The 27,714-nt window shown below is 44.0% G+C and overlaps 1 protein-coding gene across 2 annotated transcripts; it reads right to left on the bottom strand.

Moving 5' to 3' along the window:
- Window positions 1-997: 997 nt before the first annotated feature.
- Window positions 998-27,645, bottom strand: LOC133138561 (E3 ubiquitin-protein ligase Itchy-like). 2 transcript variants are annotated; one of them, XM_061257427.1, is made up of 24 exons: window positions 27,512-27,645; window positions 20,175-20,267; window positions 19,619-19,760; window positions 17,720-17,844; window positions 16,823-16,957; window positions 16,461-16,506; window positions 15,962-16,140; window positions 15,353-15,617; window positions 13,177-13,272; window positions 12,448-12,622; window positions 11,688-11,757; window positions 11,157-11,241; window positions 10,464-10,592; window positions 10,228-10,300; window positions 9,458-9,529; window positions 8,757-8,845; window positions 8,080-8,239; window positions 7,750-7,883; window positions 7,315-7,455; window positions 6,947-7,067; window positions 6,549-6,653; window positions 5,722-5,818; window positions 5,416-5,488; window positions 998-4,092 (listed from the first exon to the last, which is right to left on the bottom strand). In XM_061257427.1, the coding sequence occupies exons 2-24, from the start codon at window positions 20,242-20,244 to the stop codon at window positions 3,993-3,995; spliced, it is 2,682 nt and encodes an 893-aa protein (XP_061113411.1). In that variant the 5' UTR covers window positions 20,245-20,267; window positions 27,512-27,645; the 3' UTR covers window positions 998-3,992. The 2 variants fall into 2 exon arrangements, with proteins under 2 accessions (XP_061113411.1, XP_061113412.1); XM_061257428.1 differs by lacking the exon at window positions 27,512-27,645 and adding an exon at window positions 22,388-22,412.
- Window positions 27,646-27,714: the final 69 nt, after the last annotated feature.

The following is a 27,714-nucleotide window of genomic DNA, read 5'->3' as shown; positions in this document are numbered from 1 at the left end:
TATGCTTGAGTAGACCACGGAAATTGTAGTGGCGGTTAGCTAGTCGTGTACATAGTGTCACTGTATACAAATTGTCAGTCAATTACAGTGCCATGAAAAGTGTTTGCCACCTTCCTGATTTCCTCCATTATTGCCTAGGTCAGACTGAATGGTTTAAACACTCAAATCACCCCTGTGAAAAAGTCCAACTTAATTACTGGTTGCACCACCTTCAGCCGCAATAATTGCATCCAGACCTATAACCTTCCTGTAATTTGATGAATGTTAAAGATAAACATCATTGCTCCACTCACATTTGCAGGAGAACATTTGGATGGTCCCCAAGCTTTTTGGGATAATGTTCTATGGACAGATGTGGAACTTTTTGGATAACATGAGTCCCATTATGTCTGGCTAAAAGCAGCATTTCACAGTAAGAATATAGCTGCATGAAGCACGAATTCTGCGGTTTACCATAAAAATCTTAAGGAGAATGTCCGGTCGTCTGCCTGAGTTAAAGCAGAAGTGTAATTGAATTATGCAGCGAGACAATGATCCAAAACACAAAGGCAAAGAAACAAAATGAAAGTTTTGGAGTCGACTTAAACCCAATCAAGTTGCGGTGGCAGGACCTGAAACGAGCAGTTCTTGCTCAAACACCTACCAACCTGAATCAGCTCTGCAATCATGAACATTTCTACTTAATGTGGAGCAACCAGTTAAGTTCAAGGGGTCAATTCCTTTTTCACAGGGATGAGTGATTGTCATTCAATTTACTGAAAAGGTGATTTAAAAAATTGTTTACTCTGGTTCCCTTTGTTTAATATGACATTTTTGTATTAAGATCTAAAACCATTCAGTGTGTCACATTTGCAATAATGGAAGAAATCAGGAAGGGGGCAAATACCTTTTCTACAGCACTAGATTAGTATTCCTAAATCAGGTTTCACCATTTTTACAATTGCTTTTACAAATAAAATTCAACAAACATTTCTTAAACGGTATTTAAACCATTAGCCCCATTTTACCTTTTTATTTTATTTTTTTACAGGATTAAAATGAATGTATTAACATAATTTACAGCAGTTCATTTACAGGAGGGAAGATCAGAGTAGTTTGGTATGTAGGCTTAAAAAATAAATGTGGGAACAGAAAGTTAGCACAATTTGCAGCGAGCATAAATTAAAATGTACATGATAGCCTACTTCACCTGCATTCTTATCCCACTGAAACAGGTTTAGAGTCTTAAATCAGCTAAATGCCAAGTCCAATTGTCCACCATGTATGCGCAATTCTGTTGAATGCTTTTTGTACGCATAGAGATGAGAACATTTCGTTCTGATCAGTAGTGGCATAATGGCGCCCCCTACAGCTGATAATGGCCATGTCACAGCTTTGCTCACGTGGATGGCATTTATATTCCGTTCCATTTTCAGGTGTGTGTGTGTGGGAATCACAGGAAACTGCATGTTTTCAAGATCAGAATCACGGAATTATATTACAAAAACATCTATGTGCACACACGTAGTCGGATCCATATTCAGTAGTACCATACAATGTTCTGAAAACTGCACAATAATGCAGCTAAAGAACAGTCGTTTTAACATGACTACCAGTCTAAACGACCTGGCTGAATTATGAACACCATAAAAGCCTGCTCTTCGCCCTGTGTACGATCTTGTTCTGACTAAAGGTTCATTGTAATTAGCTGTACGTCGTAAATCGAAACCGCTCTGAGTGTACAGTACCATACGCAAATTAGTTTATTAGGCGTAGAAAATACCAGTATGTTCACACGACCGCGCCGTTAGCACCCCATCTAATCTCCGTAGCAACAGTTGACAGAAAGGCTGGAAACGGACTAAAAGGTTCAAGACTAACATAGTCTGAGATTAAGTTTTAGTTGCCGAGTTTGAACAAAGTCACAGGGGAAATGTGTGAATGTGCCTGTTTTTAGATACTCAAACTGCTTTAGCAAAGCATTTCACATCCGTATAGGGCCTTGAATAGCACAATTGCCACTAAGCCAGTCGTTTCTTAAATAAATATATTCCTTAAATCTGTTTGGAGTTTGAATTAATTGGCATTAATAATTCAATTAATTGGCATTAATAATAATTCAATTAACTGAACATTCCCAAACGTTCCCAAAAGCCCCAATGTGAGAGAGGGGATTTAACATCCTTTATTGGGCCAGGAGCTAAATTTAAATATATTTAACATATCACTGCTTTCAATAAATACAGTAATGTTTATGTCAATGTGAAATATCACAAACTAGAGGTCAGAAAATTCCCCTAAACAGCCTATCCCCCATTACACTAAACAACATTTTTTTCCTGCTTTTCTTGGACAGACAGCCAAGCCTTCACGGTCATGTCTCCAGGCCTGCAAAGTGAATATATCTGTGGCCTTTTTATTTTTATGCATTTCTTATAGTCATTGAATGTACTTAAATGCAACATATATGGACTGTAATACAGGAAGGACAATGTATTTTCAGTACTACCCAAAAAAAGTTCCAAATTTGGGGAAAATAATACATTTCAAAATGTATATATAGAGTTCCGTTTACCTTCGACTGGTCTCAGGATCGGCAGTTTAAATACAGCAGTTCACACTCACATTATCAGGGACAGGCATTAGTTACTTCAACAACAAAACAAAACTTATTCTCACTTAGCTAACACGCACTCCCTCTCGCCTTTTCCTCCACAGGAAATTAGCACAGACAACTAAAATAATCAGTCAGGAAGGTCCTATAAAACTAGGGCCCTGACCGCTGGGCATTTTTACTCTGACGGTAATGCTAATTAGATACAGCGGCGTAAGCCTCTTTCATGGTTTTAATGCTGTGTTAGTTTGTAATGGCTCGTTAATTAACAACCTGGAACGGGACGCGCACTATAACGACGCCGCGTATAGATACAAAGCTAGACCTAGATCGGTTCCATTCCTTTATCAACAGCGGAATTATCCAGGGTTGTGCCGTTAAAATTGGCCATTCAAAGATGCCCTGTCCCTTTACTACAAATGCTATGACAGTGAATGTGTTAGTCACCTGAGATGAATGAAATTAACTCACTAGCTCACACTAGCTCTCCATACATGATTTCCAACCATTCCTGAATCCTGTTTACAAAGTTACATAAATTTCCAGAATGTGTCACAGGCAGCCATGAAATTCCCCCACTACCCCGAACAGATGAAAGCCGAAACTTCAGGGGAAGTATACAGGCATCGGAAATCCCAGTCACTCTAACTGGGCAGTCCAAAATGTATGAAAAACGCATACTGTAAACACACACTTGTTTTTGTGGTCAGTTCGGAGTTGTAGTTAAGAGACCAACTGACAGAATGAGAATGTACTTTTTTTTCTATTTTTTTTTTTTTAAGCTTGCGTGAGAACCAAAAAAACCCCAACAATCACAAGCGGAAAGGTTTCCTTTTAAAGTGCTTTTCCCCCCCTAAAGCCCACCCCAGGAGCAGAAATGTGCAGGCTTCAGGCACCGCTCCAGATGGAGAGAGTGACGTCGTCAACGCCGCACCCTGTGAGAGTGAAATCCAGGCCAGCTTTGGAACGAGCTTTAACAACTTTCTCATGGACAATTTTGGTTATTCGGAACAGTATGTCCCGCTGGCCGTGTGAAGAGGAACAACGGGGGCGGATTATGGATGGGGGTTTATGATGTAATACACACAAGCCCCGGATGAGACGCGGTCGTGTGCGCTGGCTCAAATCATGGCCAGGGCCTCGAAGTTGAGCAAACTGCACGGTGTGTGTTGACCTGGGCTGAGGACACCCGTCCCCTCTCCACTTCTCCACTGGGTTCAGTCACATGATCTAAAGGGGGGGGGGTGGGGCTCTCCTGCCGGTGACAGGCGAGACCTTTCCAGGGGGCAGCAGGGTACTGAGGAGACGACCCAAATGTCAAAGGTCAGACCGCTGCTGCCCAGAAACCTCCAACGTGACAGGGTCTCTCCGATCCGCGGCTGGTGCCGGCAGCAGCGGGTCACTCTTGCCCGAAGCCTTCGGTTTCCTCGATGGCGAACATCAGCTTCTCTTTCAGTTGCTCGTAGCTCTTGTAAGGGGGCAGGTCCAGTCGATTGAAGCTGAGGAATCGGGAAAAGGCCATTAAGTCTTTCTGATGTCGGGAAGATGTAATGTAAAATAAATGCGAAGACGCAATAGCGCAAGTTAAATATCAATAGATGCTAATGGGGAATAATACATTAAAGCCTCAATGATAAAGGAAACGTCATCCGTAGTATCCCTCTCTGTGAAGTTCTCGTACGGCTGTTTTCGATTAAAATGGCAGCTCAACCACGAGATCATCATTTGAGTTCCTTGTCCGTTTACCATAGGCAATTTCAACCATAGTTGCCCCAAATCGATGTCCTTCCGCCAGACTTCCATACCAGTGACACCTTAGCCACTGGTCCCCATGAAACATCAGAAATGAATGCTGAAGAAAGTTCAGCAGTCTCATTACATTATTGGCATTTGGCAGACGCTCTTATCCAGAGTGACATGCATCAAAGTGCATACTAATAACCAGGGATAAGTGCACTGAAAGACCCAAGAGGGAAGTACAATTTCAATCTCCTTGTAACGGAAGAAACAAAAAACTAACCGTACAACAAAGATAAGAACTAGGGCCTATTTGATTCATCTGATTAATGGATTATATTTACATTTAAAAACTGTTTTTATACAGCATAACACAATAGGATGATATACACTTCCATATGAACAATGAACAGTTTACACAGCCGAACAAAACTAGCAAAAATATAATTCTAGCAAGCAAGTTCTAGCACACATAGTAGCAAGTCTCTGTAGCTACTGCTGAACCTTTTCTAGCCACGACAGCAAAATAAAGGGAAACTGGGCCTGCTGACATTTTAATACACCACCCTGAGCATGCTGGGATACAGTTACCTCAGGTAAACGTTCTTATCAAGTTTGCTTGGAAGACCACACTTCCAAGGACATAGAGCACTGTTAAGCGTTTGAGATGCAATGCGTGACGTGGATACACTACCACCTATGAGCTAAGTTTCAACAATTTTTCGCACCTCATTTTCATTCTTTTAGCAGAATGTATCGGCAAAATTAGAGAATTAACAACTTAATTGTGAGCTTGGCTCATCTCGCCTGCTGCTGCACAATGACTGGTGGGATTTTAGATCTGTTCCCGTTGGTCTATGAGGGGAAATCAAGACCACGTCCGGGATCTTTATCCATTCTTGCTTCATTGCGTTCTCGGTTTTGGAACAGGACTTACGCCATTAAATATGATGTCACACAAGTTCACAAGACACCAAGGACGGATAGGTACAGACGTTGAGAAACACCCTGTGTTTCCTGTATTTAGACGGTTACAGCAGCAGTAGAAATGTGTGGAGTATTGGTGGATATAAGGACTAGCTCACCATGTGTGACTCCTGGGCAGCCAGTTCTCTTTGCCAACTTTCTCGATGCAGAATTTCTGAGGCCCGTTACTCCCTGAAAGCAGAACGGACCGTGTTAATTCTTACTACAGGAGAGCTGGCACACTGTAGAGAAGCTACGCCAACATCAATTTCAACACAAAAAGGACAAGTTGCAGTATATAAACAGCCTTTCCCAGACTGGCTGGTGAAATATTTATGTGTGCAGGTATTCTATTATGAAAAGGATTAACATTATTAACGGGGCAAACAAAATAGGGCGGAGCTACGATACGATATGTCACCCACCCATCAGGTCCGTGAAGCCCCCCACAGGAAGTCTGCAGGTGCCTGTGACGAACTGCAGCAATCGCATCCGCTTCTCATTGTCACATTCCTTAATAAACTGCAAGGGAACGTCAACAAATATTCAACACATTAGCAAGCATTAAATGCAATGCTGGCAGAACCTATCCTTTATGGAATTACTAAGTTCCTTCATGAAAGCCCGTTATAAATAGTCACCTTATATTTGCCCTGACAACATCCAGTCGTGTGGAACAGGCGCCCACAGACCCCACATTACTCCACAGGGGATTGGTCACTGCTTAGTCTAATAAACTGTATGTCGCTTTGGATAAAAGCGTCAAGATGAATAACTATAATGTAATTTAAAAACCACAACTACGTATTCCTCCATAATAGGATGCGGTAAATAATAAGCTCTTCTGAACCTGCAGTGATTCAGAAGAGCCCAGTGAGACGGATACCAGTTCATTAGTAACTTCACACAGTGGAGTTCCAACTGCAGAAAGGGAAGGGAGGAGTGGGGTGACACCCAAATAAAGGTGCAGAGAAACAAAAGACAACATGGATGGGAAAAAAAAAGATAAAGTGTACTCAGAGGCTGATTGAGGCTTTAAACGAATGACGTCTCTTCTAGCGCCATATCCAGATCTGCTTTCTGCTGGCGCATTGTGTTCCTGTTAAACTGCATTAAGCCACATTTTTCTAAATTAAGATGCGCTCTACTGCAAATTTCCGCTTGGCTGTTTGCGAGCCTTTACTGCAATTCTTTCTCATTTTCGAACAGAAGAATAAAACAGAGCAGCGGTGGTGAACGGTGGGAGGCTGACCTGCCAGAACCAGAGGATCTGCTTGCTGCCGCGGGTGTAGTGCCGGTAGATGGTGCTCCTCTGCCAGTCGACCAGGTCGATCTCCTGCATCCCACAGAGCATCACCTGCAGAGGCAGCGTTGCATTTTAACCAAACAATCACAGGACTCAAGCCATATTAACCAATCACAGGGCTAATGCTGCATATATTACCCAATCACAGGGCTAATGCTGCATATTACCCAATCACAGGGCTCATATGCTGAATATATTACCCAATCACAGGGTTCATGCTGCATATTATCCAATCACAAGGCTCATGCAGCTACCCAATCATGAGCTGTTCATCAACCAATCACAGGTCACCGCAGGGATTGCACTTCACACTGGAGATTCTCCCGTCCTGAGACAATACCCACCTCCAGTTCCTTTGCGTCAAAATACTGCAGGTACTGCTGAGGCAGGACCTCATTGAAGCCCTCAAAGAAGGCCTGGGTCTGCTCCTCCACCCCACGAGACAGCCTCCACTCCGCCACCAGCCTGCAGAGCCAACAGCAGCCACACCATTACAACTGAGTGTACACGATGACAAATACCCCTTACAATGACCACAACCTGCTACAATAACCAAGGCCCCCAACAGCAGTTTTTGAATGCCGTTAGCATCCTACCACTTCCACATGCAAGTACGCTGCCCAACATTTAAGGAGAAAGACAGAGAGAAGTATGGTCTTAAAATGGCTACTATAAGATTGCAGGAATTACGCATGCAGAGGGTGGGGCCCACCTGATGTACTCCTCTTTGTTTTCTTCCGTTACAACAAGATCTCCTCCGCCCGGCTTGAGGTCGTGAGTGGTGATCTCTCCCAGGATCTCTTTGTCCACAGAGAAGTACATTTCCAGCCCACACTCCTCAATGTCGTTCTCCCTGACAAAAGGAATCAAGTCAATTATTCATCGTGCTTCACTGAGTGAAATTCATTGTTACATTGTTTGTAGTCAGAATTTACATCGATTAACTGAAAAGTCAGCATTGGAAAAAAGCACACACACACACACACACACACACACACACACACACACACACACACACACACACACACACACACACACACACACACACACACACACACACACACACACACACACACACACACGTGTGTGTGCCTTTTCTACTGAAGTTCATTCAACTGTGAAACTAAGACTAAGACTTTCCACTCACTTGATCCAGATGAGGGAGTTATAGAATTCAGGATCGATGGACTCCAGATCGTTTAAGCCCAAAGGCTTGTTAAGTATTCGTTTGTAGAAGGGGAGGGAGAATCCAGTGTCAATGAACTTTCCATGGAACAGTGCCTGAGACAAAAAATATATGTAGCCAAACATTAGCATAGGAATGCACCTATCAGCCAAGAAAACATAATTAGTTAAAATTGTGGTATTGTGACTGTCGTTGGAACGAAAACCACCAGGACCGAACTTGAGAACCACAGAGTTAAATGGTGAACGGTACCAACAGACGCACTAGTTATTAGCCAATTGAAGTCCTCACCATGGCAATGAAGCGGCCAATGAACTTGAAGTATTTGAGGTGATCGGGGTTGATGTAGGAGGCGGGGTTTATCTGTAGACAGTAGTTATCCTTCCCAGCGTACTCAAAGAGGCAGTACATGGGGTTCAGCACCTCGTGTGAGAGCAAGAAGAACCACTCCCTGCCAAAAAAAAACAAAATAATATCATCATTATCATCATCATCATCAACAACATCAATATTGCCAATATTAAGGCAACTAGTTCCCTTAAGACCAGCGTTTCCCAAACCACAATATGACAATTTGGCAGCTTTTATCCAAAATTTAATAAGTCCACACAGAAGGTCGTAGGGACAACCACTAAGCACTGGTTGGCTGAAATACCATTCTCATAAAGTATCAGCTATCCGCAGCCATGAACGTAAAGTCTAGTTCACACAGAAAATAACTGGCTTGAGCCATGAGGCACATTTACAAAAGATATGATAACTCCAACGTCAAGATGAAAACACAAGTGCAACAGCGTGAGTCAAGTGACCAAGCAGTTGTTAAACAAAATGATGTCCCACTGCTCTGAGAATCAGGACCACTGCTTCCCCACATGAAGCCTCCTCTCCCATGAAACTCCAGCGACCAGCCCGCCCTGACCCGCCGCTAGACGGGAGGGGCGACATGCACAGCGATTGGATGAGCTTGCCTGGCCACGCCCCCGTAGTCCAACCCTTCCTCTCCTGGGAAGATGATCCAAAGCCGACGTCGCAGGTCCTGCGCGTTGAAGCTCATGATCTAGACGGAGGCCCAAGGGGGACAAACGGAAGCCATTACAAACCACGCAAAATTAACAATGTGGAAACTGGACGGCATTTACTTTATCTGAATGTCTAAAATGCCTCATTTCTGAAACATAAAACAATGAGCATTGTATTCTTCCCTGCAGAGGAATTTGGAAAATGATTTGAACTGGGGGGCTCCTGTCTCCGTGATTAAACACTAATGGTTTGGGTAACTGTGGAGGAATTTGGAAAAATATGAGAATGAGGTTATCATACTCATGAAACTTTGTGAAAGTATTACCCTCTAAACTCCCTTCCTCAGCAGAATAACATAGGGCAGGAGTGTGTTCTTGTCTGTCCAGGTATAAAGATGGGCATAACCGTAACGGTTTCCGAGAATTACAAATGTTTGTACTTCTCTCCATGATCATCTAATAAAGCTTGACTAAGGTTGAAGTCTGCGCAGGCCTGAATTATTCAAACTGAATTCTTCCTCAACACTCCCATTTTGCAAAGTATCACTTGGGTTCCAGCATCGTAGTGTGGGAAGCCCTGCATTAAAACTATACTTGTATCCATCCCGCATGAATTTACCCCCCGTTTCCCGGTGTTAATATGCACTCACTTGCTGGAATGAGTCTTCGAACAGGGTCTTCCGGCCTACGTTGATCTTAATGTGCTGGGGCATTGCCAGTTGCTGTCAAAAAGAAAGCATATTTCATGACACAAATGTGGCTCCTCTCTGTCCATCAACTACCCCTGCCCTTCACTGATGTGTGATTTCCACCCAAAGTTCCAGGAAGATCCACATACGTTCACATATGGAGTAACACAGACAGTTCATGTTTAAATTGACGAATGAAAGGGACAAATAAAAGATTGAATATTCTTTCTGATGCTTTCAACACAACCTGGACTGGCATCACACTCCACGCCTTCACTTTCCAAGGAAAGCAGGGAAGATAAGATCTAGTAGATAAGAACAGGCCTTTGGAACAAAAGGACGTCCGTTCAAATTCCAAAGCTGCCTTTGCCAAGACATGAGCAGTCGGCTAACAAAAAACCGTGGGTGCAAGACTACAGTGCAGAATGATTTTTCGATCCCACGTGCCGAAAATCAACAAATTCAGCTAAAATGGAAATGACAGCGTGAATTAAATAAGAGCAGAAGTTGAATATAGCCGTCCAGATCGAGATACAGCTCAATGTCCAATGACATCTAATAATTAATTATGATGTATAATGGGAAGCATCAGAAAGGTTCCAATTAATTATGATGTGGAACGGGACATCAGGAAGGTTCTAATTAATGAAGACGTGTAACAGGTCATAATTGGATTGTTGTATACAAATCAAAGGTTCCTTCTGGAACCCATTTCAAAAGCCAGAACTCACCTGACACCAGAACCGGAAGTACTGAACTTTGGCTTTGAAGTCTCGTACGTATGTGATCTGTGGGCCGTTTTCCCTGGAGGGGGCAGCAGAAAAGCGATTAATGTTGGTGGAGGAGGGATGGGGCAGGAAGGAGGGGAAGACAAAAAGGGAGAGAGAAGCATGTCGTGTCAGTGCAACTAATATGTGTCTCTTACTTGTAGTGTGTGATAAAAGGCTCTGTTGGGGGGGATACTCACAGCGAGGACTTCCCGGTCCGCGGGTCGATGTACGTGGTGGTTTTGCGGTTGTGGTCGACGAAGTAGGGGATTCCGTCCACCGTGAAGCGCATCTCCCAACCCTCCGGCAGGGGCTTATCATTCAGCAGCCTGGACGGGTGGGGCACAGGACCAATCACTATGGGCCATTACTATAGCCAATCACCATGGGCCATTACTATAACCAATCACCATGAGCCATTACTATAACCAATCACCATGAGCCATTACTATAACAAATCAAAATGGGCCATTATATTCATTTTGAACGCTCAGGTTGGGTGTGTTCGTGCTCTTGGACAGTTTGACACATGGCACAAGAACACACTCGCCTTGAAACATGGGATGACCGGCCATGGATTCCTCATACATTACCAAATTCTGCTCTTATCCAGAGGGGCACGCAAAGAGAACACAAATGTGTACTCATCTGTTCAGCAGTTAAGCTTGAACGGACCTTTAGTCGAAAGAAGCTGCTTCATATACATCTTGTGCAGATCAGCTGAAAGGGGGGTCACAGCCACAGCTAGAACAGTGCAATAGCACAATGTGGTTCCCAGCAGCCTCGGTTTTCAGATTGTTACCCCCAAGACGGGCTCATCCATGCCTCTCTTTCTGGAACCCTCTGATGGGAGGGGCGATTGATTGGTCAGAGCACTGCGGGCGGAGTCTCACCCCTGAGTGCGCGGGTCCTCCCACTGAGTGGCGCGAGTCGGGTGATGTACGAAGTACACCCTGCCATTCCCGTCCGTCCGTTTCTCTGCCACAGAACAGAGAGAAAATACAGCACGTCAACTACTACAGCAACACGTCAACTTCTACATATACAGCGCATCAACTTCTACTACAGCAGCGCGTCAACTTCTACTACAGCAGCACGTCAACTTCTACTACAGCACATCAACGTACACAACATACACAACACGTCAACTTCTACAGCACGTCAACTTACACAACATGTCAACTTCACGTCTTTACAGAAAGCTTAAGTAAATTCATCACAAAAAACTATGTTTTAAGTGAAATGTTTTCCTTTGCTGGTGGGAGGATCTCCGTAGTGAGGGAAGACTCAGAAACTGAAAGTCTCTCACATGACCTGAATTCACCCAATATAATATTCTACAGGTGGAAACAGATAGGCATATCTGCAAAGCAAATCACAGTGAGCCAGCTGACATCTCAAAGGGAAATGGTGAATTTCTTTACCCCATCCATGCGGCAGAGGTCCCAGGGGATCAAACTCCTTGTTCTGTGTCGCAGAAACCTGATCTTGAAGCTTCAGGGGAACCAAAAGAAAGGCATGTTTAGAGAAAGGCACATTTAGAGAAAGGCTTTACAAGGACAGATAACCGCTAGGAAGGATGATCTCAGAGCTTCCCCCCATGTCTGACCTAGCAAACCAAGGGAATCTCTTTCAAATATACACTTTAAAAGTAACTTCACCGTTTTTGTAAATGAACGATACGCGTTGTGCTGGTCATGTTAAACACATTTAATTTGATTTAATTTGATTTAATAAAAATTTTAGATTTTCACTAGAATGTGTGTAAAATTGTTTCATCATGCAGAGGCCTGACTAAACTACCCGTTCAATGTCATCTTTCATCACAGCTCATTAGCCAAGCAAATGTGGATGCCATCAAGAGCCCTCGTAAATAGTAAATGTAATGTAAAAGTAAATGCACATTTCACTGGTTATTAATCAATGTATAAAGCCGGAGCTTTTCTGAAATCGTTCAGGGAAAGAGCTTAGTTGAAGAGTAGGGCTTCTAGTTGGTGCCCCCTGGGTTCGGACTGGACACTCACCCTGAATATGAACCCCCCTGTGCTCTGATTGGACACTCACCCCGAATATGAACCCCCCTGTGCTCTGATTGGACACTCACCCCGAATATGAACCCCCCTGTGCTCTGATTGGACACTCACCCCGAATATGAACCCCCCTGTGCTCTGATTGGACACTCACCCCGAATATGAACCTCTGGTTGAACTGCTGCATGGCTCCCTGCAGCTGGTTGCGTTGGTGCTGCCACTCCTCGTAGTTCCTGACCGACTCCACCGTGGGCCGCTGCCACGTGGTGCTTCTGCTGATGTGATCCACAAAGTACACCCTGCCCATGGGGTCTACCCGCCGCTCCCACCTGGAGAGAGCACGCACGCACACACACACACACACACACACACACACACACACACACACACACACACACACACACACACACACACACACACACACACACACACACACACACACACACACACACACACACACACACACACACACACATCCATCAAAATTTGTGACCTGCAAGACCCCATCACATTGTGGACCAGTTATTATTATTGTCAACATGTATGTGGTAAGCACTTATTGAAAGTCATTAACAGGTGATGTTCTTTGCTCATTACCCTGAAGCAGAAATGACACAGACATAATCTAGTATCCATGACTACTCATTCATATGGGCAGCCATTCACATACATATTCATGGGACAGAGAACAAAGCGGTCTGATCGGATAAAGACACTGCATTGATGGTACTGATGAATGGGCCTTCATGTGGGTGAGGTCTCAGTAGAGCGTCACTGTTAACACAAACAGGCCAGAGCGCCCCACACCCCTCAGGAGAGATAACGGGTCAGAAAAGGGCTATTCATTTGAAAATAGCGGCAGGTTGCAGTGGACGCCCCTTACCCGGGAGGCAGGGGTTCTGGCCTGTCCCAAGTCGTCCTCTTCTCTATGTGATCCACAAAATACATGCGGCCGTTGTGATCCACTCTCTGCTCCCACCTGCCAGACAGACAGACAGACAGACAGACGCACGGAAGCACAGACAGAGACAGACGGGTCAGGATGTGTCACTCAACCCAAGCCGCCCCCGCCCACAGGGTTTCAGAGGAAATTCATACATCAGCTTAATGGGTTTCCCTGGAACAGGATGAGAAGACCACAATCAATAATAATGAACAAAAACATTCTGAATTAATGACCATATTTAATGAAAGTAAAAAGGAATAAAATGGGTTATCAGGCTAAAGATAAGCAGGGGGAAGACCTGGAGACCCTTACATTTTACCGAAGAACCAGTGACAGAAATATTGACAGAAATAGACGACATTCACTGTTTATGCGCCCAATTCAAACTACACAAAATGAAGCCTGGACTTCAGGCTGGAGGCCTACAAAAGCAGGATTTGTCTGGGATATATAAGTCACAAGGTTAAGTTGTGTGTGAAATATTAGCATTTTCCCCCCCCATTTAAAAACCTACCCTTGCCACTCACTCAGTGTTGTATAATGACACAGTTTGGGTATGATGGTTTTCAGCCAAACATGTCTTGAGATACAAGGTGAAGGCAACTAATTTAGTCCTGAAGACATTTCTCCACTCATCCAATAGACACTGACATAGCAATAAGGAAGCCTCTTGGATAAGTGGTAAAACATCCAGTTGCTTCAGCCTTACTAGATATTCCAAGACCTGGATGACTGAAAACCTTCATAGACATACTATATAAAATATATCCGTAAAGGACAAAGTAGAAAAAGTTACGAAAGGAAACAAAAATAAAACAATGGTTGTAATAAAATCTAAATATTTCACACAAACCTCTCCACAAACAATCAGTATATCCTTCATTGAAGTCATTGTGATTGCAATTTGGCAGAGAAACACTGCTTTTGTAGGCCTCCAACCTGAAGTTCAGGCTTAGTTTTGTGTACATCCCCGGCATCCAAATCAGGTAAGCTATCAGCTATAAGCTACGTCAGCTGACTCAATTTCTAGCCACGTTTCAATGTTCATAGATTCGGCATGTTGTATGAATCATTGACAGTTCCGATCACCTTTAATATGAGAAGATAACCGTTTGCTTATCTCCCCGTTTTACAGCGTTGGCAACAGCACGAATAGCGAGTTTGTTTTTGCCACTAGGCTTGAGTGAGGAGGAGGAGTCCTGGTGGAGTGACATCAGCGCATAACCTCGATTGCGCAACAGCACTTCCTCCTTTTAGACGCGTTCACCGTTGGCCTTCTTTCTGCACTGAAGCGGAATGCTGAACATGCGTCTTTTCATGACACAGCGCGCATGACCAGAGTCTTCAGCATGCTGTGACGTGCGTAACGTGCATCACCCTCAAAACACACTTTCTGTTGACAGACGCCAGTGTAGACTTCTGACAGAAGTGAACATTCTTCTACTACTAAATCTAACATTCTTTAGATTTCTGTCTTGCAATAAGGCTTTCAGCAGAACCTGTTATGCAGTTACAAACTTAACTTTATATTAATTGGAATTTATTTATTTATTTTAACCAACTATGCCTTTACACAGCTGGACCTTTACTGACACAGGATGGTTGGGGATGGTTGGGGAATTCTGATTCCACTCGGCAAAGTTGGGAGTGTTTTTTTTTCTCTCCCTGTTACTATTACAGCCCAAACATGGACATTTTCACTGGTAAGCTATGGTCAGTATGCATAAACCTGGATAAGATGTACTGGGGAATTGTATTTTTGATGAATCAGAGCGTGAGATAATGTACTGGTGTTTGAGCTTGGGCCTCTTATTAGGTAGCCATGGAAATTCTGAGTAAGCTACAGTCAGCAGAGGAGGAAATCAAGCTATAGCAAAAGCACAACTACACTGCTGACTAGCAAACGCCACAAAATGGCTGCCATGCACCCAGGTGGGTGCTGCATAACGGTGGTGTCCAAATCAAATTTACACCACCCTCCTCACCAACCTTCACTGTAAACCACATCTGGATACTTAGGTATCCTAAAAAACAATCCACTGTTGTTTTTGTCATTATCATAATTGGTTATCATTATTGTGATTCCTGCTCTGTGTAGCCTGGCTGGTCTTACCCAGGGGGCATTGGGCCGGTGTTGACAGCAGGGATTCTGGGAGTGGCGGGGCTGACTCCGGCAGACTGCCTGCCTCCTGCGGCCCCGGGCTCTTGGGGCCCCGTGCTGCCAGGGGTCTCCGGAGCCCCTGGGGCTGACACGCGCACCGAATCCTCGGAGCTTGTGGCCCCAGGGGCCGACACACGTCCCGAGGCCTCGGAGCTTGTGGCCCCAGAGCTTGTGGCCCCGTCGGTGTTGCTGGGAACTGGCCCGTTAGAGGACACCGCTAGAAACAGGGACAGAGAGCGGGGTACAGGACTGTTAGTTATCAGGCAACCAAAATATATACACTCATAAGTGTGCATCGCAAGGCACTGAAGACCAAGATTTGAATGGGTTAGCCCCAGTTAAATAAAGCTAAAGAACATTATATTATTATGGCACATATTTTTCGAGCAATTGAGTCCGAATATGGAGTCTGATCTCAGATCGGTTTCAACAGACACTAACAGTAAGTACAGCTTGTTATCCAAATAATATCCTGACTCTAGTTTACTGTATATCTCTGGTATACTGAACAGACGTGATTAAAGACTGAATGGTGATTGGCCGCCCAGGATGATCACCCACCTGGGGAGGGGGCCGGCTTGCGAGGGGTGGGGGGCGGAGGGCGGGAGGGGCGGGGGGGTCTGAGGGACCGGGAGCTTCCCGCAGACAGAGACGGGGATCCCGTCTTGTTGGCAACGCGGCCGTTAGGGGTGGGCTTGTCCTCCAGGCTGTCCACCGAGGGCGATGCATCCCTGCTGCCCCTGTAGTCACAAGGAAGGCCTCTGTTACCTGTTCTGGAACTTACCATTACCCGCTCCGGAACTCTCCATTAGCCACTGAGGAACAGTCCTAGGTCACCCCTTCTGGAACTTTCCATTGCTCACTCAGGAACTCTCAGATACCCACCCCAGAACCTACTCTGATAAAGTCTATTAACCCCACGGGAACTCTACAGGAAATGACACTAACATAATGTCATGGCACTCATGCACAGATTTAATATAATATAATACAAATCACATTTAAGCATACATATTACGATGTATTCGCTTCTAAATGAAGGTGGGAAAAGTACTCCTACCTAACATGGTCACTGTTCCGTCGAGAGTCTCCATTGGGAACAGAATCTGCGGCACACAAAACAATATTATTAAACAATAACAGAAGTAACAATAACTATTTTTAACAGGCAAGTCAAAGTGCATAATTTCCCTGTGAAGAGATTGATCAGATTTGATCGAGTCGTTCTGCACTCTATAATGAAGTGGAGTTCCATTCAAGATAAAAGCATGTAAACCAGCTCAAATTCACACCTTTAAAATGAGAAGGCTGTCAATGTGTGGAGAAATTAGTTAAACTACTTCTTTTTTTTTTAAACGTATTGTGCGAAACCCTATTGCCCTCGTTTCCATTTCAGTTTAGTTCTGAGAGAGGAAAACTTACTGCCTTGTCGGGGTTGTGCTGTGGCAAACGTTTCTGGATCCACCTGCATGCCGTCCAGGCAGACAGACAGATCTCCCACCATGTCCGTCGGGTCCTGGTCTGCGTGGAGGTGCAACGTCTGCACCACCTCTGAGACTGAAAGGGTCAAAGAGTGCCTGTTTACAGTCTGCTCCCCGACATCTACCAGAGTCGGTCCGCTCCCCGACATCTACCAGAGTCGGTCCGCTCCCCGACATCTACCAGAGTCGGTCCGCTCCCCGACATCTACCAGAGTCGGTCCGCTCCCCGACATCTACCAGAGTCGGCCTGCTCCCCGACATCTACCAGAGTCGGCCTGCTCCCCGACATCTACCAGAGTCGGCCTGCTCCCCGACATCTACCAGAGTCGGCCTGCTCCCCGACATCTACCAGAGTCGGCCTGCTCCCCGACATCTACCAGAGTCAGTGTGCTCTACGACATCTACCAGAGTCGGTCTGCTCCCCGACATCTACCAGAGTCGGTCTGCTCCCCGACATCTACTAGAGTCGGTCTGCTCCCCGACATCTACCAGAGTCAGTGTGCTCTCCGACATCTACCAGAGTCAGTGTGCTCTCCGACATCTACCAGAGTCGGTGTGCTGTCTGACGTCAGTCGGACATTGTCAGATAATGTGTCTGGTTTCTGGTTTAAGACTTAAGAAAACTGAGTGACTCAGTCATATGCAATGTCAAAACAAAAAGCAACAATGGCTCAATTACATGAGTACACTGCAATATAGAAAATAAAAAGATATTTAAGAACAGAAAGATGTGACGCAATATCCAAAATACGGACATTATAGCTACATTTAGATATTTTTTACTGGAGTATATTGCTGCACATCTATTAGGGAAAACAAGCTTAAGATTTGTACTCACGTTTCATGTCATTGGATTTCAGCGTTTCGCTTACTTCCAGTGTGGCCATTCCTAACAGTATGTCCGATTTTAAAGTCTGATGACTCCACACACGGAAAACCAGCTTGCTGAAAGGAGTGACGATTCTGTGAAATGGTACAAAATAAATTGACATTGAATTGACATTCTGGCATTCTGCACAACAAACATCCCCTTCATTTACACTCAGGAATCGTGAATAATAAAAGAAAGTACGAATAAAATAGTTGTGCCATCATTTCACAAGATGGGTTACTTGGGATGGGCATTTTCAGTATGTTCATAGTTCGGTTACCTGGTGAAATTTAACCGATTAACCAGTTAAAAATATATTTTTAGAACTCCCGTAATAGGCTGTTTAAAAATACTCCAATAGGCGGGACCACTGCCAAAACAATGCGTCTCTCATTAACGTGTTTTCGCCTGCATAACTGCTTCTCACTGGTTTTTTTTTCCCCCACACCATTCTCTGCAAACACTAGAGACCGTTGCGCATGTAAATCACAGGGGATCAGCGGTTTCTGCGATACTCAAACCACCCTCTCTGGCACCAACAATCCTTCCAGAGTCAAAATCACTTCGATCACATTTCTTCCCCATTCTGACATTTGGTCTGAACAACAGCTGAACCTCTTGACCATGTCCACATGCTTTTATGAATTTAGCTGCTGCCACATGATTGGCTGATTACATATTTGCATTAACAACCTGGTGTACAGGTCTACATAATAAAGTGATCACTGAGTGTATATACATTTGTTTGTCTCGCGAACCATTCGATTTTGGTTGATGTCACTGCATTATTAATATATTGCATATAGCATACTTTATACTTGTATACTGTTTTTTGCTCACTCGTCAAGGGCGGGACTAAAAGAAAAATAAGGAGTCAAGTGTAGGTAGCAGATCCTTATGGCGTTGAGAGCGCTTAACACACACTCAGCAGTGCACTGAAGCACTGGAGGGAGCAGCAGACATGGTTTGGCTCTGAAACCGCTCTCTACACGGCCCGGTCTGAAGCAAGGCAGGGAGAGAGAAAACCCCATCAGTGATCTTTAAATGAGACACCAACCCTGAGACAGAAACTCGAGAAGCCCGGAGGCTAAATTAAGGCATGAGAACAGGGTGACCTCCTGTCTTAAGCTTAATAGTTTCATACGGATGTTAGCTGCGCTAATCTCTTATTGCTATTATGAGTCAGTGTTGGCATAAGTTCACTTACCTTTAGTGCTTTACAGATGTTGTAAAATGGCCGGCTTGGGAATGTGGTTAGCCAGGTCTGGCACTACACTGCAGCTGGTGTTACTCAGGTGAATGCTTCTATTCTCTCACATTAAGTTGCTCAGGATAAGAGCGTCTGCCTAATAATTGTAATGTAATGTAATATTCATGATTGATAGACCAATGGCACCAATCAAAACACTGAAATGTACAATCAAAGCTTTTTTTGTTTTTTTTGGTGAAACAATCAGGACTGCTTTGTGCGGTCTGCTCAAATGTTTTACGTCTACAAAAGAACACACACTCCGAAATGACCAATTCATTCTTTGGTTGCGTTACAAATGAAAGCCAGTGAGCCAATTTATTAGCACTGTCAAGACATGGTTTGATAGTGCGTGACATGAATTTCAGTTGATGTGCAGGTTCGAAAATGTATATATTTTTTCATGTTTTACAAGGCTTTTCAAGGACAGTGGGGGAATTCAAGGATTCTCGTGCCCTTCCAGAATGCAAACATTTTCAAGCATCTTCAAAATATACAAAGGCTACAGGAATCCTTGAACGCTGGGTGGCGCGGTTATCTACGCGGTACGAGGCAGAGGGCATGACGCGCTGACACACATGCACCATGACGGCTCAGAGCGCTTGAAGCACACTTACACAGTGAGAGGCTGTTTCCATTTGGGGCTGTGGGTGTTGCTGCATTTCTCAGTCTTTTTGGACTGCCCGTCTACAGAGACCTCCACGTACGGGCTGGGCCTGAACCAGTTCTTTCGGTTTTCTTTCAGCCTGGCTGAGAGGACTGTGGGGAAGAAAAAGTGAGCTTTTAAAAACTTGCGTAAAGTCTGTTTATTCGTAGCGTGACAGGGTTGACGCTGCACGGTTGCGGGATTTCTCCCCCCACCCAGGGTTGCCAGGCTTTGGGGTTTTTCCCGACATGAAATGGGCCTACATTTTAGACTTCCGTGCAGGTAGAAAGTTACTTGTTGATTAGATTGTGTGATAGATTATGGTACTTGGGCCATGGGCTGGACTTACTGAAGGTTAAGGGTGGGGCAGCTGTGGGGTGAGGGTGGCATACTGAAGGTTAAGGGTGGGGCAGCTGTGGGGTGAGGGTGGCGTACTGAAGGTTAAGGGTGGGGCAGCTGTGGGGTGAGGGGCGTACTGAAGGTTAAGGGCGGGGCAGCTGTGGGGTGAAGGTGGCGTACTCACGCACCTGTGATCTGGAGCTGTGCCTTCAGGGTGTAGCCGTTGACAGGGCCTGGTTTGGCATTGCTGCAGGCCATTACACAGGGCTGGAGCGGTCAACCTGCAAAACACACACACACACACACACACCTTCAAACATTCATGCGCCAACGTTAAATCATGAACTGAAAGAAATGAAAGATTATATTACGCTATGTGAAGGGGCTGCCCCAGAGCTGCCGTTCTCATTCCACTCCAAATTGATCCATTAAAGCAGCCGATTGCAGCAGGAGCAGTGATTTTTCATCATTAAAACAACACGGCTTCTATTTTCCAGCCTGGCGGGCCGATGCACTGGGGAAGGGCTGTTTCGTCATGGATTTTAACGCAGCTGAGAAATCCGGTAATTGGCTGAAAATCGGAAAACAAAAATCTGTGCTTCGGCCTATTATGAGTTCAAAGATGAGATGCAAAGACCAATACGTTTTTTAAAAAATCTCCAATTACAACGAAAATAAAAGATGAAAAGGTGCCAATTTTCCTCACACAAGAACATAAAAGAAACCACATCTGGCAACACTCTTACAGTGCAGGTTACTTTATCTGTTTATTATTCTCGCAGAATTATTAATGCAAGACTAGCGAATAAAAGATATTAATATTCATTTTTTGAAATGGGCAATTAAAATGTTTTTTTAAAAAGGTCTCAATTTTCCACACACACGATCCTCGATTCTCCTGGTTTCTTGGCAGACACAGAGGGCTGTAAACCCAGCAGCTCTGAACCAGGCTCTGGAGAACGACGCACGTGGAGGACTGCCCTCCTTTGATGGAAGCATTTTTGTGTGAGATGCGAGTAGCTGAACAGGTTCTAAAAGGAATTCCCCATCTACTGATCCATGGGTACATACGCAGGAATCTAACAAACGGGTCACGGGGAAGCAGGTTAATCAGAAAGCCCTCATTTCCCATAACCATTTTCTACACATACTCTTATCCAGAGCAACAGAGGGCTGCTTAGATTCCACAAAGTGCTTCTTAAATTTTTTTATGAGGTTACCACACAACCAATGGCAGGTGAAAATCTTCTTACACGGCCCCTAGATACAGCATAAAGCACCAGCAAGAGTACAACATCAATGCCTGGGCTACAATGTGCATATTCTGTCATGGGCTGTTTAAAAATGCCTCATATAATGAAAAGGAAGACTGGTCAAAAGTCTGCTTATAGCCAACAGCAATTTCACAGGTTTCTGCATTTTGGCCACTATTTTACATACAGGTCTACGAACAAAGAAAGGGGCTAATCTTAAGTTAAAGGGTGTTTAAAATGCCATAAAATGTTTATATGTCCCTCTACTAACTGCCGTTGCGTTTCACAAAATGAGATGTGTGTGTGACTGCAATAAATCAACAACCACAGAAGTGACAGATTCCAAGCCATGCCTAGTTACTACTGCGCTGAGTCAGGCTTTCAGATATGCATTTAGTACGCTAACCACACAAAACAGTTCCGTAAGGTCCCTCTTTAGAACGGCACACAGTCATGCATAATCCAATTCGATACACAATCCATTATTCAAATCCACATTCAAAACCGTGGCCATGCTTGACACCATTTGAAAAATGTGCCGGGATTATTTATTTTAAAAATTCATAATTCAGTCAGTTCATTAAATGTACTCAACTTCAATTCATGAATTGAAAAGGAATTCACTGTAAGGTGCAAAAATGGTAACACCAGAACAACGGCCGTTTCAGAGCCCATTTCTACAACTCCACTGTATCCCATCCTGACCTCTACCTTTCTTCTCCCACCCCACTAAAAGGGCTTCATGTAAAGGGAAACTGGAGGGCCCGACTGCAGCCCCGGGGCCCAGACCCAGGGTCTTTTAAGGAGGGCAGTTATGAGTGCTTATGCTGACCGTGATTGCGTAAGTAGGCCACTTCGTTTGCCGGAGCGCTTGGCGGGAGTGCTTGGGGGAGCTGCCCGTAACTCAACACTCGAGCGTCCCATCGCTGCCACACAAGGAAACTTGCCACCGTACTTCCAGGGCCGACAACGGTCTCCGACAGCCTTTTATGGCGGCCCGCGAAATGACTGCCAACCCCTTTCCCTTTCGACACGTGAAGCCTGCGTGAGCGTTCAGATCAACCCAGGCCCCGGTTAATAATTTACTGCAGCGTTTCATACAGAAGCAGAGCCCCGGGCAGAGAGCTGACGCAAACCACTGACTTTACCTGCCTGCTTCTTATCGGCTGAGCAGGGACGGAACCCGTGGGAACGCGGGAGGGTGTGGAAAAACTGGACCTGAATCAAATACATAACCGTTCTGGATTCAAATACTATTACACCCAAGCAAAGGGTAGAGAAATGCAGCCAAACTAATTGGGAGGAACTTCACTGAGCAGCAAGACAATGAGCCAAAACACACTGTCAACACAGCAAAGGAGATCATTAGGGAGTAAAAGTGGAAGGTTTTAGACTGGCCAAGTCAATCACTAGACCTTAACCCAATTGAGTATGCATTTCACCTCCTGAAGAGGAGATTGAAGGGAATAACCCCCTAAACAAATAACTGAAAGAGGCTGCCGTAAAAGCATCACGAAAGCAGGATACAACAGTTTGGTCAATGGGTCGCATGCTAGGTACAGTTATTTCAAGCAAGGGATATACTCGAAAATATTAAGTGTTATTTACTTTAAATTTACTTTAAACTTACATACTCTGTTCAAATATTTTTGCACACCTAAAAACTGGGTGGTCAGACACCAAAGGTGCTATGTTCTAAGCAGTTTAACACATCAAGATGTAAACACCAGGAAGTAAAAGCTGAAATTTGGAACTCTTGTTTTGTCATCTTTGTATCTCAACCCCAAATGTATTCAGTGTATTGCAAAAACAAAGAATTTGGCCTTGCTGTTCCAATACCTTTGGAGGGAACTGTATATATATTCTTAACGTTATCATTACTTTTAAGCTTATTTAAATTGAGCTTTTCTTTTTCAACCAAGATGACCGAAAGGTGGGGTTTGCACTTTTTGAGAGTATTTCATAGGTTCCAATACACCAGACAAGTTCAGTAAAACAAGTATTTGAATCCAAAACAATTACGTATTTAACCCAAGTCTGACACCAAGGGCACGGAGGTCTACAGTATTCCACTATCGCCTGCTGAGAGTGACGTCATCAATTTAGCTGGAGACCTTGGTCTTCAGCTCCCAACCAAACACTTTCCTCAAGGTTTTTAATAAGCGCAGAACGACAGGAATCTAAAAAACTTCTGCCAGCAACGCTACCGTAAGCGATGAGTCAGCCTCAGGCATTCACAGATACGCTGCTTTAGCTTTTCTTCCCCTCCCCATAATCTGACTTTGTATCAAAAAATGTTTGCAGGCAAATGTAGAGTGACTTCTGCCATCAAACTCAGACAGCGAAATAAACGGCAACGATTTATGCTTCTTTAACCAAAGACGTACGCTGAGGACTGCCATAATAAAGAGAAGATTCCCCTTGACAGGCCATCAAACTGACTTTACTTTTCTTAGCCTGCAAGTCTATTTGTGGTATTTTTTCGAAGTCTACCCTACTAAATTCAACACCTGAATGACCTATAACAGCTCCCAAGGGGCTATTTAAAGCTCAGATTTAACACCAGCGTTATTTAAGGCCCCTCTTTGGACATGCAAATCCCAGGCTGACAAACAGGTGACACCAGAGTACTTCCGGACGCTGTGTTGTGCGCTGTAAACACACTCTGCAGACGACAGGGCACTGGGTAACAGGCTTTACAGAAGCGCACACACATTAGTTTCAATGAACAAGGTGACCAGGTCACAAATTCCAGCCAGACACCCGGGCTGATTCGCGTTTTTTGTTTTGGGAGCCGATTACGAAGAGCGCTCAGGTCAGACGGTGGAGGTGTATTCCTGGAGTAGCATGTAAGCCATTTGTTTTGCTGAAGATTACCCAGACGTTACAAGGTCAGGCAGGGCCCATCTTATGATCCCGCAGGGAGAGCCAGGTCGGCCGGACCCCCCTCACCGAGCACGGCTCCAAATGGTACACTCGCAATGCCGATAACAAACACTCAAAGTAAGAACATGACGTATTCATAAAAACAAATAGATAATTATGCAAATGTGTATTTCTGAGCCACATATAAAAGTCCCAAGGCGCCCATACATGCATTAGTTATTTAGCAGATGTTTTTATCCAAAGCGACTTACAGCTGATTAGAAATGGTAGGGGCCGATCCCCCCCCCCCCCGCCCCTGGAGCAATGCGGGGTTAAGGACCTTGCTTGCCCCTTAGCCACTAGACCCCTATAATACAACCAGTATCAAGTGTTTTGAATTTTTTTTATAATTTTCAGGTTATCGCTGGGTGGAAACTCGAGCCTCAGGAATTCACGTCGTGCGGGCCCAGAGCCCTACGGCAGGGCAGTAACGCCCCTGACAGTGGCACACCGTGTTATGCAAGATGACTGCTTCTGCAAGGCACTGGAGTTGACCTTGTGAGTCAACCATAGACAGAGACTGCCTTCTCCTGTCCCTAAAAAAAAGCATCGCAATCAACTGCAAAATGGTTCAGTGTAAGAAAAATTTAATAATAAATACATTCAAATTGGAAAGAAATGAGGGAATCCAAAAAATGTATAATGCAGCTGCCACCCTGCATCAAACTTAATGTCGTCTCCAACATATCATGGAAACCATTTCAGGATACTAATCTCAAGCCAGACCACCAGATCACATTTTGCCTTCTTGTTCTGAAAAAATGCATTCTTAAGCTAAGTTATTAAATACACTCACTTTATTAGGTAGAACTGTGCACCAGCTTTTTAATGCAAATATTTCATCAGCCAATCATGAGGCAGCAACTAAAAACAGATTCAGCTGTTTTTCAGACCAAATGTCAGAATGGGGAAGAAATATGATCCAAGTGACTTTGACCATTGGTGCCAGACAGGGTGGCTTGAGAATTTCAGAAACTGCTGATCTCCAGGGATTTTCACGCACAACAGTCTCTAGAGTTTGCAGAGAATGGTGCAAAAAACATCCAGTGAGCAGCAGTTATGTAGAGAGAAACGCCTTGTTAATGAGATAACTCAAAGTGGTCTGAGGTAATGAGAAGGGCCAGACTGGTCAAAGCTGACAGGAAGGTGACAGTAATGCAAATAACACACACATTACAACAGTGGTATGCAGAAGAGCATCTCTGAACACACAACACGTCAAACCTCTAAGTGGCTAGGCTACAGCAGAAGAAAACTTAAGTCTAAAAAATAAGTCTAATAAATACCAAATAAAGTGCTCACTGACTGTATGTCAAAGTACATTGACAGTTTCTTTCATATATCAACCTGTCAAAGCTAAAATAGTTGTATTAACCAGTTGTCTTAAGGGTAAAACATGACCCACCACTACATTTAACAGCAGAGAGAAAAAAAAAAAAAAAAAAAGTTTGTGATGAGTGACAGGTTGTTTCTTAATGCAAAACAGATTTGAAAAATAGAAATTAAATTAAGCTTTATTTTAGGGGTTTAGTGAAGACGGGTCATTTTTAACCCTTGGGACAAGGGCAGTACACAGCATGTTAAGACTACACAAGGGTTAATTTGACCCATTTGAGCAATCTAATAAAGCTTATCAAGGATTCCACACCCACAACTGAAAACTGTTGTGACTTGTGCCATTTTTTCTGCCTGAATATTTTATGCGTTTCTACTTTCTACTGATCGTATTTATTTATTAATTTCATTTTTTTTACTTTTAATGTATCAGAATTCCTATATATTGACTTTACCGTGAGATAAGTAAGCGACTATGATCATGCAAAGTTTACCATCGTCCACTCGGTTATATAATTAAAAGTTTTCAGGTCCTTCCTGTTTTGACGTTTGGGCGCAAGAGTGGAGTTCCCGGACCTGGAGCTGTTGTGGAAATATCACAACAGCAGACACTCATTTCAGAAATATTTTGCAAATGTACGTATGACACGGATATGTTTATAAGGGGTGGGAAGTTTACGTACCTAGGCTATGCCTTTCGTGCCCACAAAACGAATAGGGTATTCAGCAAGCTGCTTGGCATTGTCTGTGAAATCCTTTCCATTAATCATTTTCGACATTGAACCCATTCAAGGAATTATTTAACTTTCTTTACAATATTTTCTCATTTGGGGCACTTGTTGTGTTACCACATCTGGTATTGTTTGTTATTGTATCCATTGGTTCGCTTGATACCCATAAGACATGTTAAGAGTTAAATTAGCTTGGCCTGTTTGGTGAGACATTTGTTTAGGCACGCACACATGATTATGATTGAGATGATCTAGCTAGCTAATGTAATGGTAATGGAGATTCGAGGGTGTGTCCCCTCGCAAATTCACAATCTTTATAGCAAAACAATAACAGATAGCCAGGTAAAATCCATAATCTTACACCTAGCCTGCTGCATTATCACAGTAACAGTAACAGTTACGTCAGCGAGTTACTGATAGGGCATTGACCCAACCAGCTTACCACCTTACAGATCGATCAGTAGCTAAAGTTCACGTTAATTCACCCAAGTTATGTTATAACAGTTAGCAAAGAGTACGTAGTAGGCCATGTAACTGGCGAGGTACCAAGTTGCTAACCTTAACTTGGTTTGTCACTGTTCAGTTTACGTTAGCCTTAAATTCTGATCACATTAATAACGTTGCCTAGATTGACGGATAGCTAGCTATGTTTACAATGTGGTAGCAAAGTTAACTTGCGTAAACAATAAATTATACTCGTAGTTAGCAACCACCTGACGTGAAGGCAGTGTTTCGAAATACAAGTATAACGTGGAATCGTCCGCTAGCTAACTACTGCAGTCAGTATGGATGACAGCCAGATTAGTTATCGTTAGACAGTCTATCAAGCGTTATCCCATAAACTGTAAACTGGAGCCTATCTGCTTAGTTAGCGTTATTGGCTAGCTAGATTAGCAAGATAACTGCTATCCCTGTATGTAGAAGAGATACGAAGCTCGCTAGCTAGCTACCGTTCGTTGTTGTTAACAACACTTCTGCTTCGCTAGCAAATTTTACTGAATAAGTAAGCAAGGACTGAACAATGGGTCTAAAATGTAACTAGACAGTAAGCCTTACAACTGACCACCGAGATACGCCACAACGCTTTAAAAACACCCTAACTAACGTTTACCACCCTGCCCATGGAAAACCAGTTTGGGCACTTCAGCGTGTCAGCACCGACTCCAGGCACCTCTAATGACGGCGAAGACGCGAAGTTAACAAACAAATCGTTTAGCTGGGTGACCGATCAGCTGTATTATGTACACAACGTAAGCTTTTGCGTTTCTTAGTTCACCTTACCCGTATCTGTCGCTGGAATGAATTAAAGACGTCTGCCCAAATTGTCAGGTGAACACTGTAGTCTTTATTGTACAGGTCCCACTCCAGTTTACTCCAGGAAAGAAACTTCCACCATCTTCGTAACCTTCACACGTGATTACGCAACGTGGGGCGGCTTTACGCAAAGTGGAAAAGCTTTACGCACGCTCTGGGTGTGACGTACG

Source organism: Conger conger, chromosome 10 (genome assembly GCF_963514075.1).
Source record: "Conger conger chromosome 10, fConCon1.1, whole genome shotgun sequence".
Taxonomy (NCBI): Eukaryota; Metazoa; Chordata; class Actinopteri; order Anguilliformes; family Congridae; genus Conger; species Conger conger.
The sequence above is the reverse complement of the archived record's forward strand: the minus strand, read 5'-3'. Positions and strand labels throughout refer to the sequence as shown.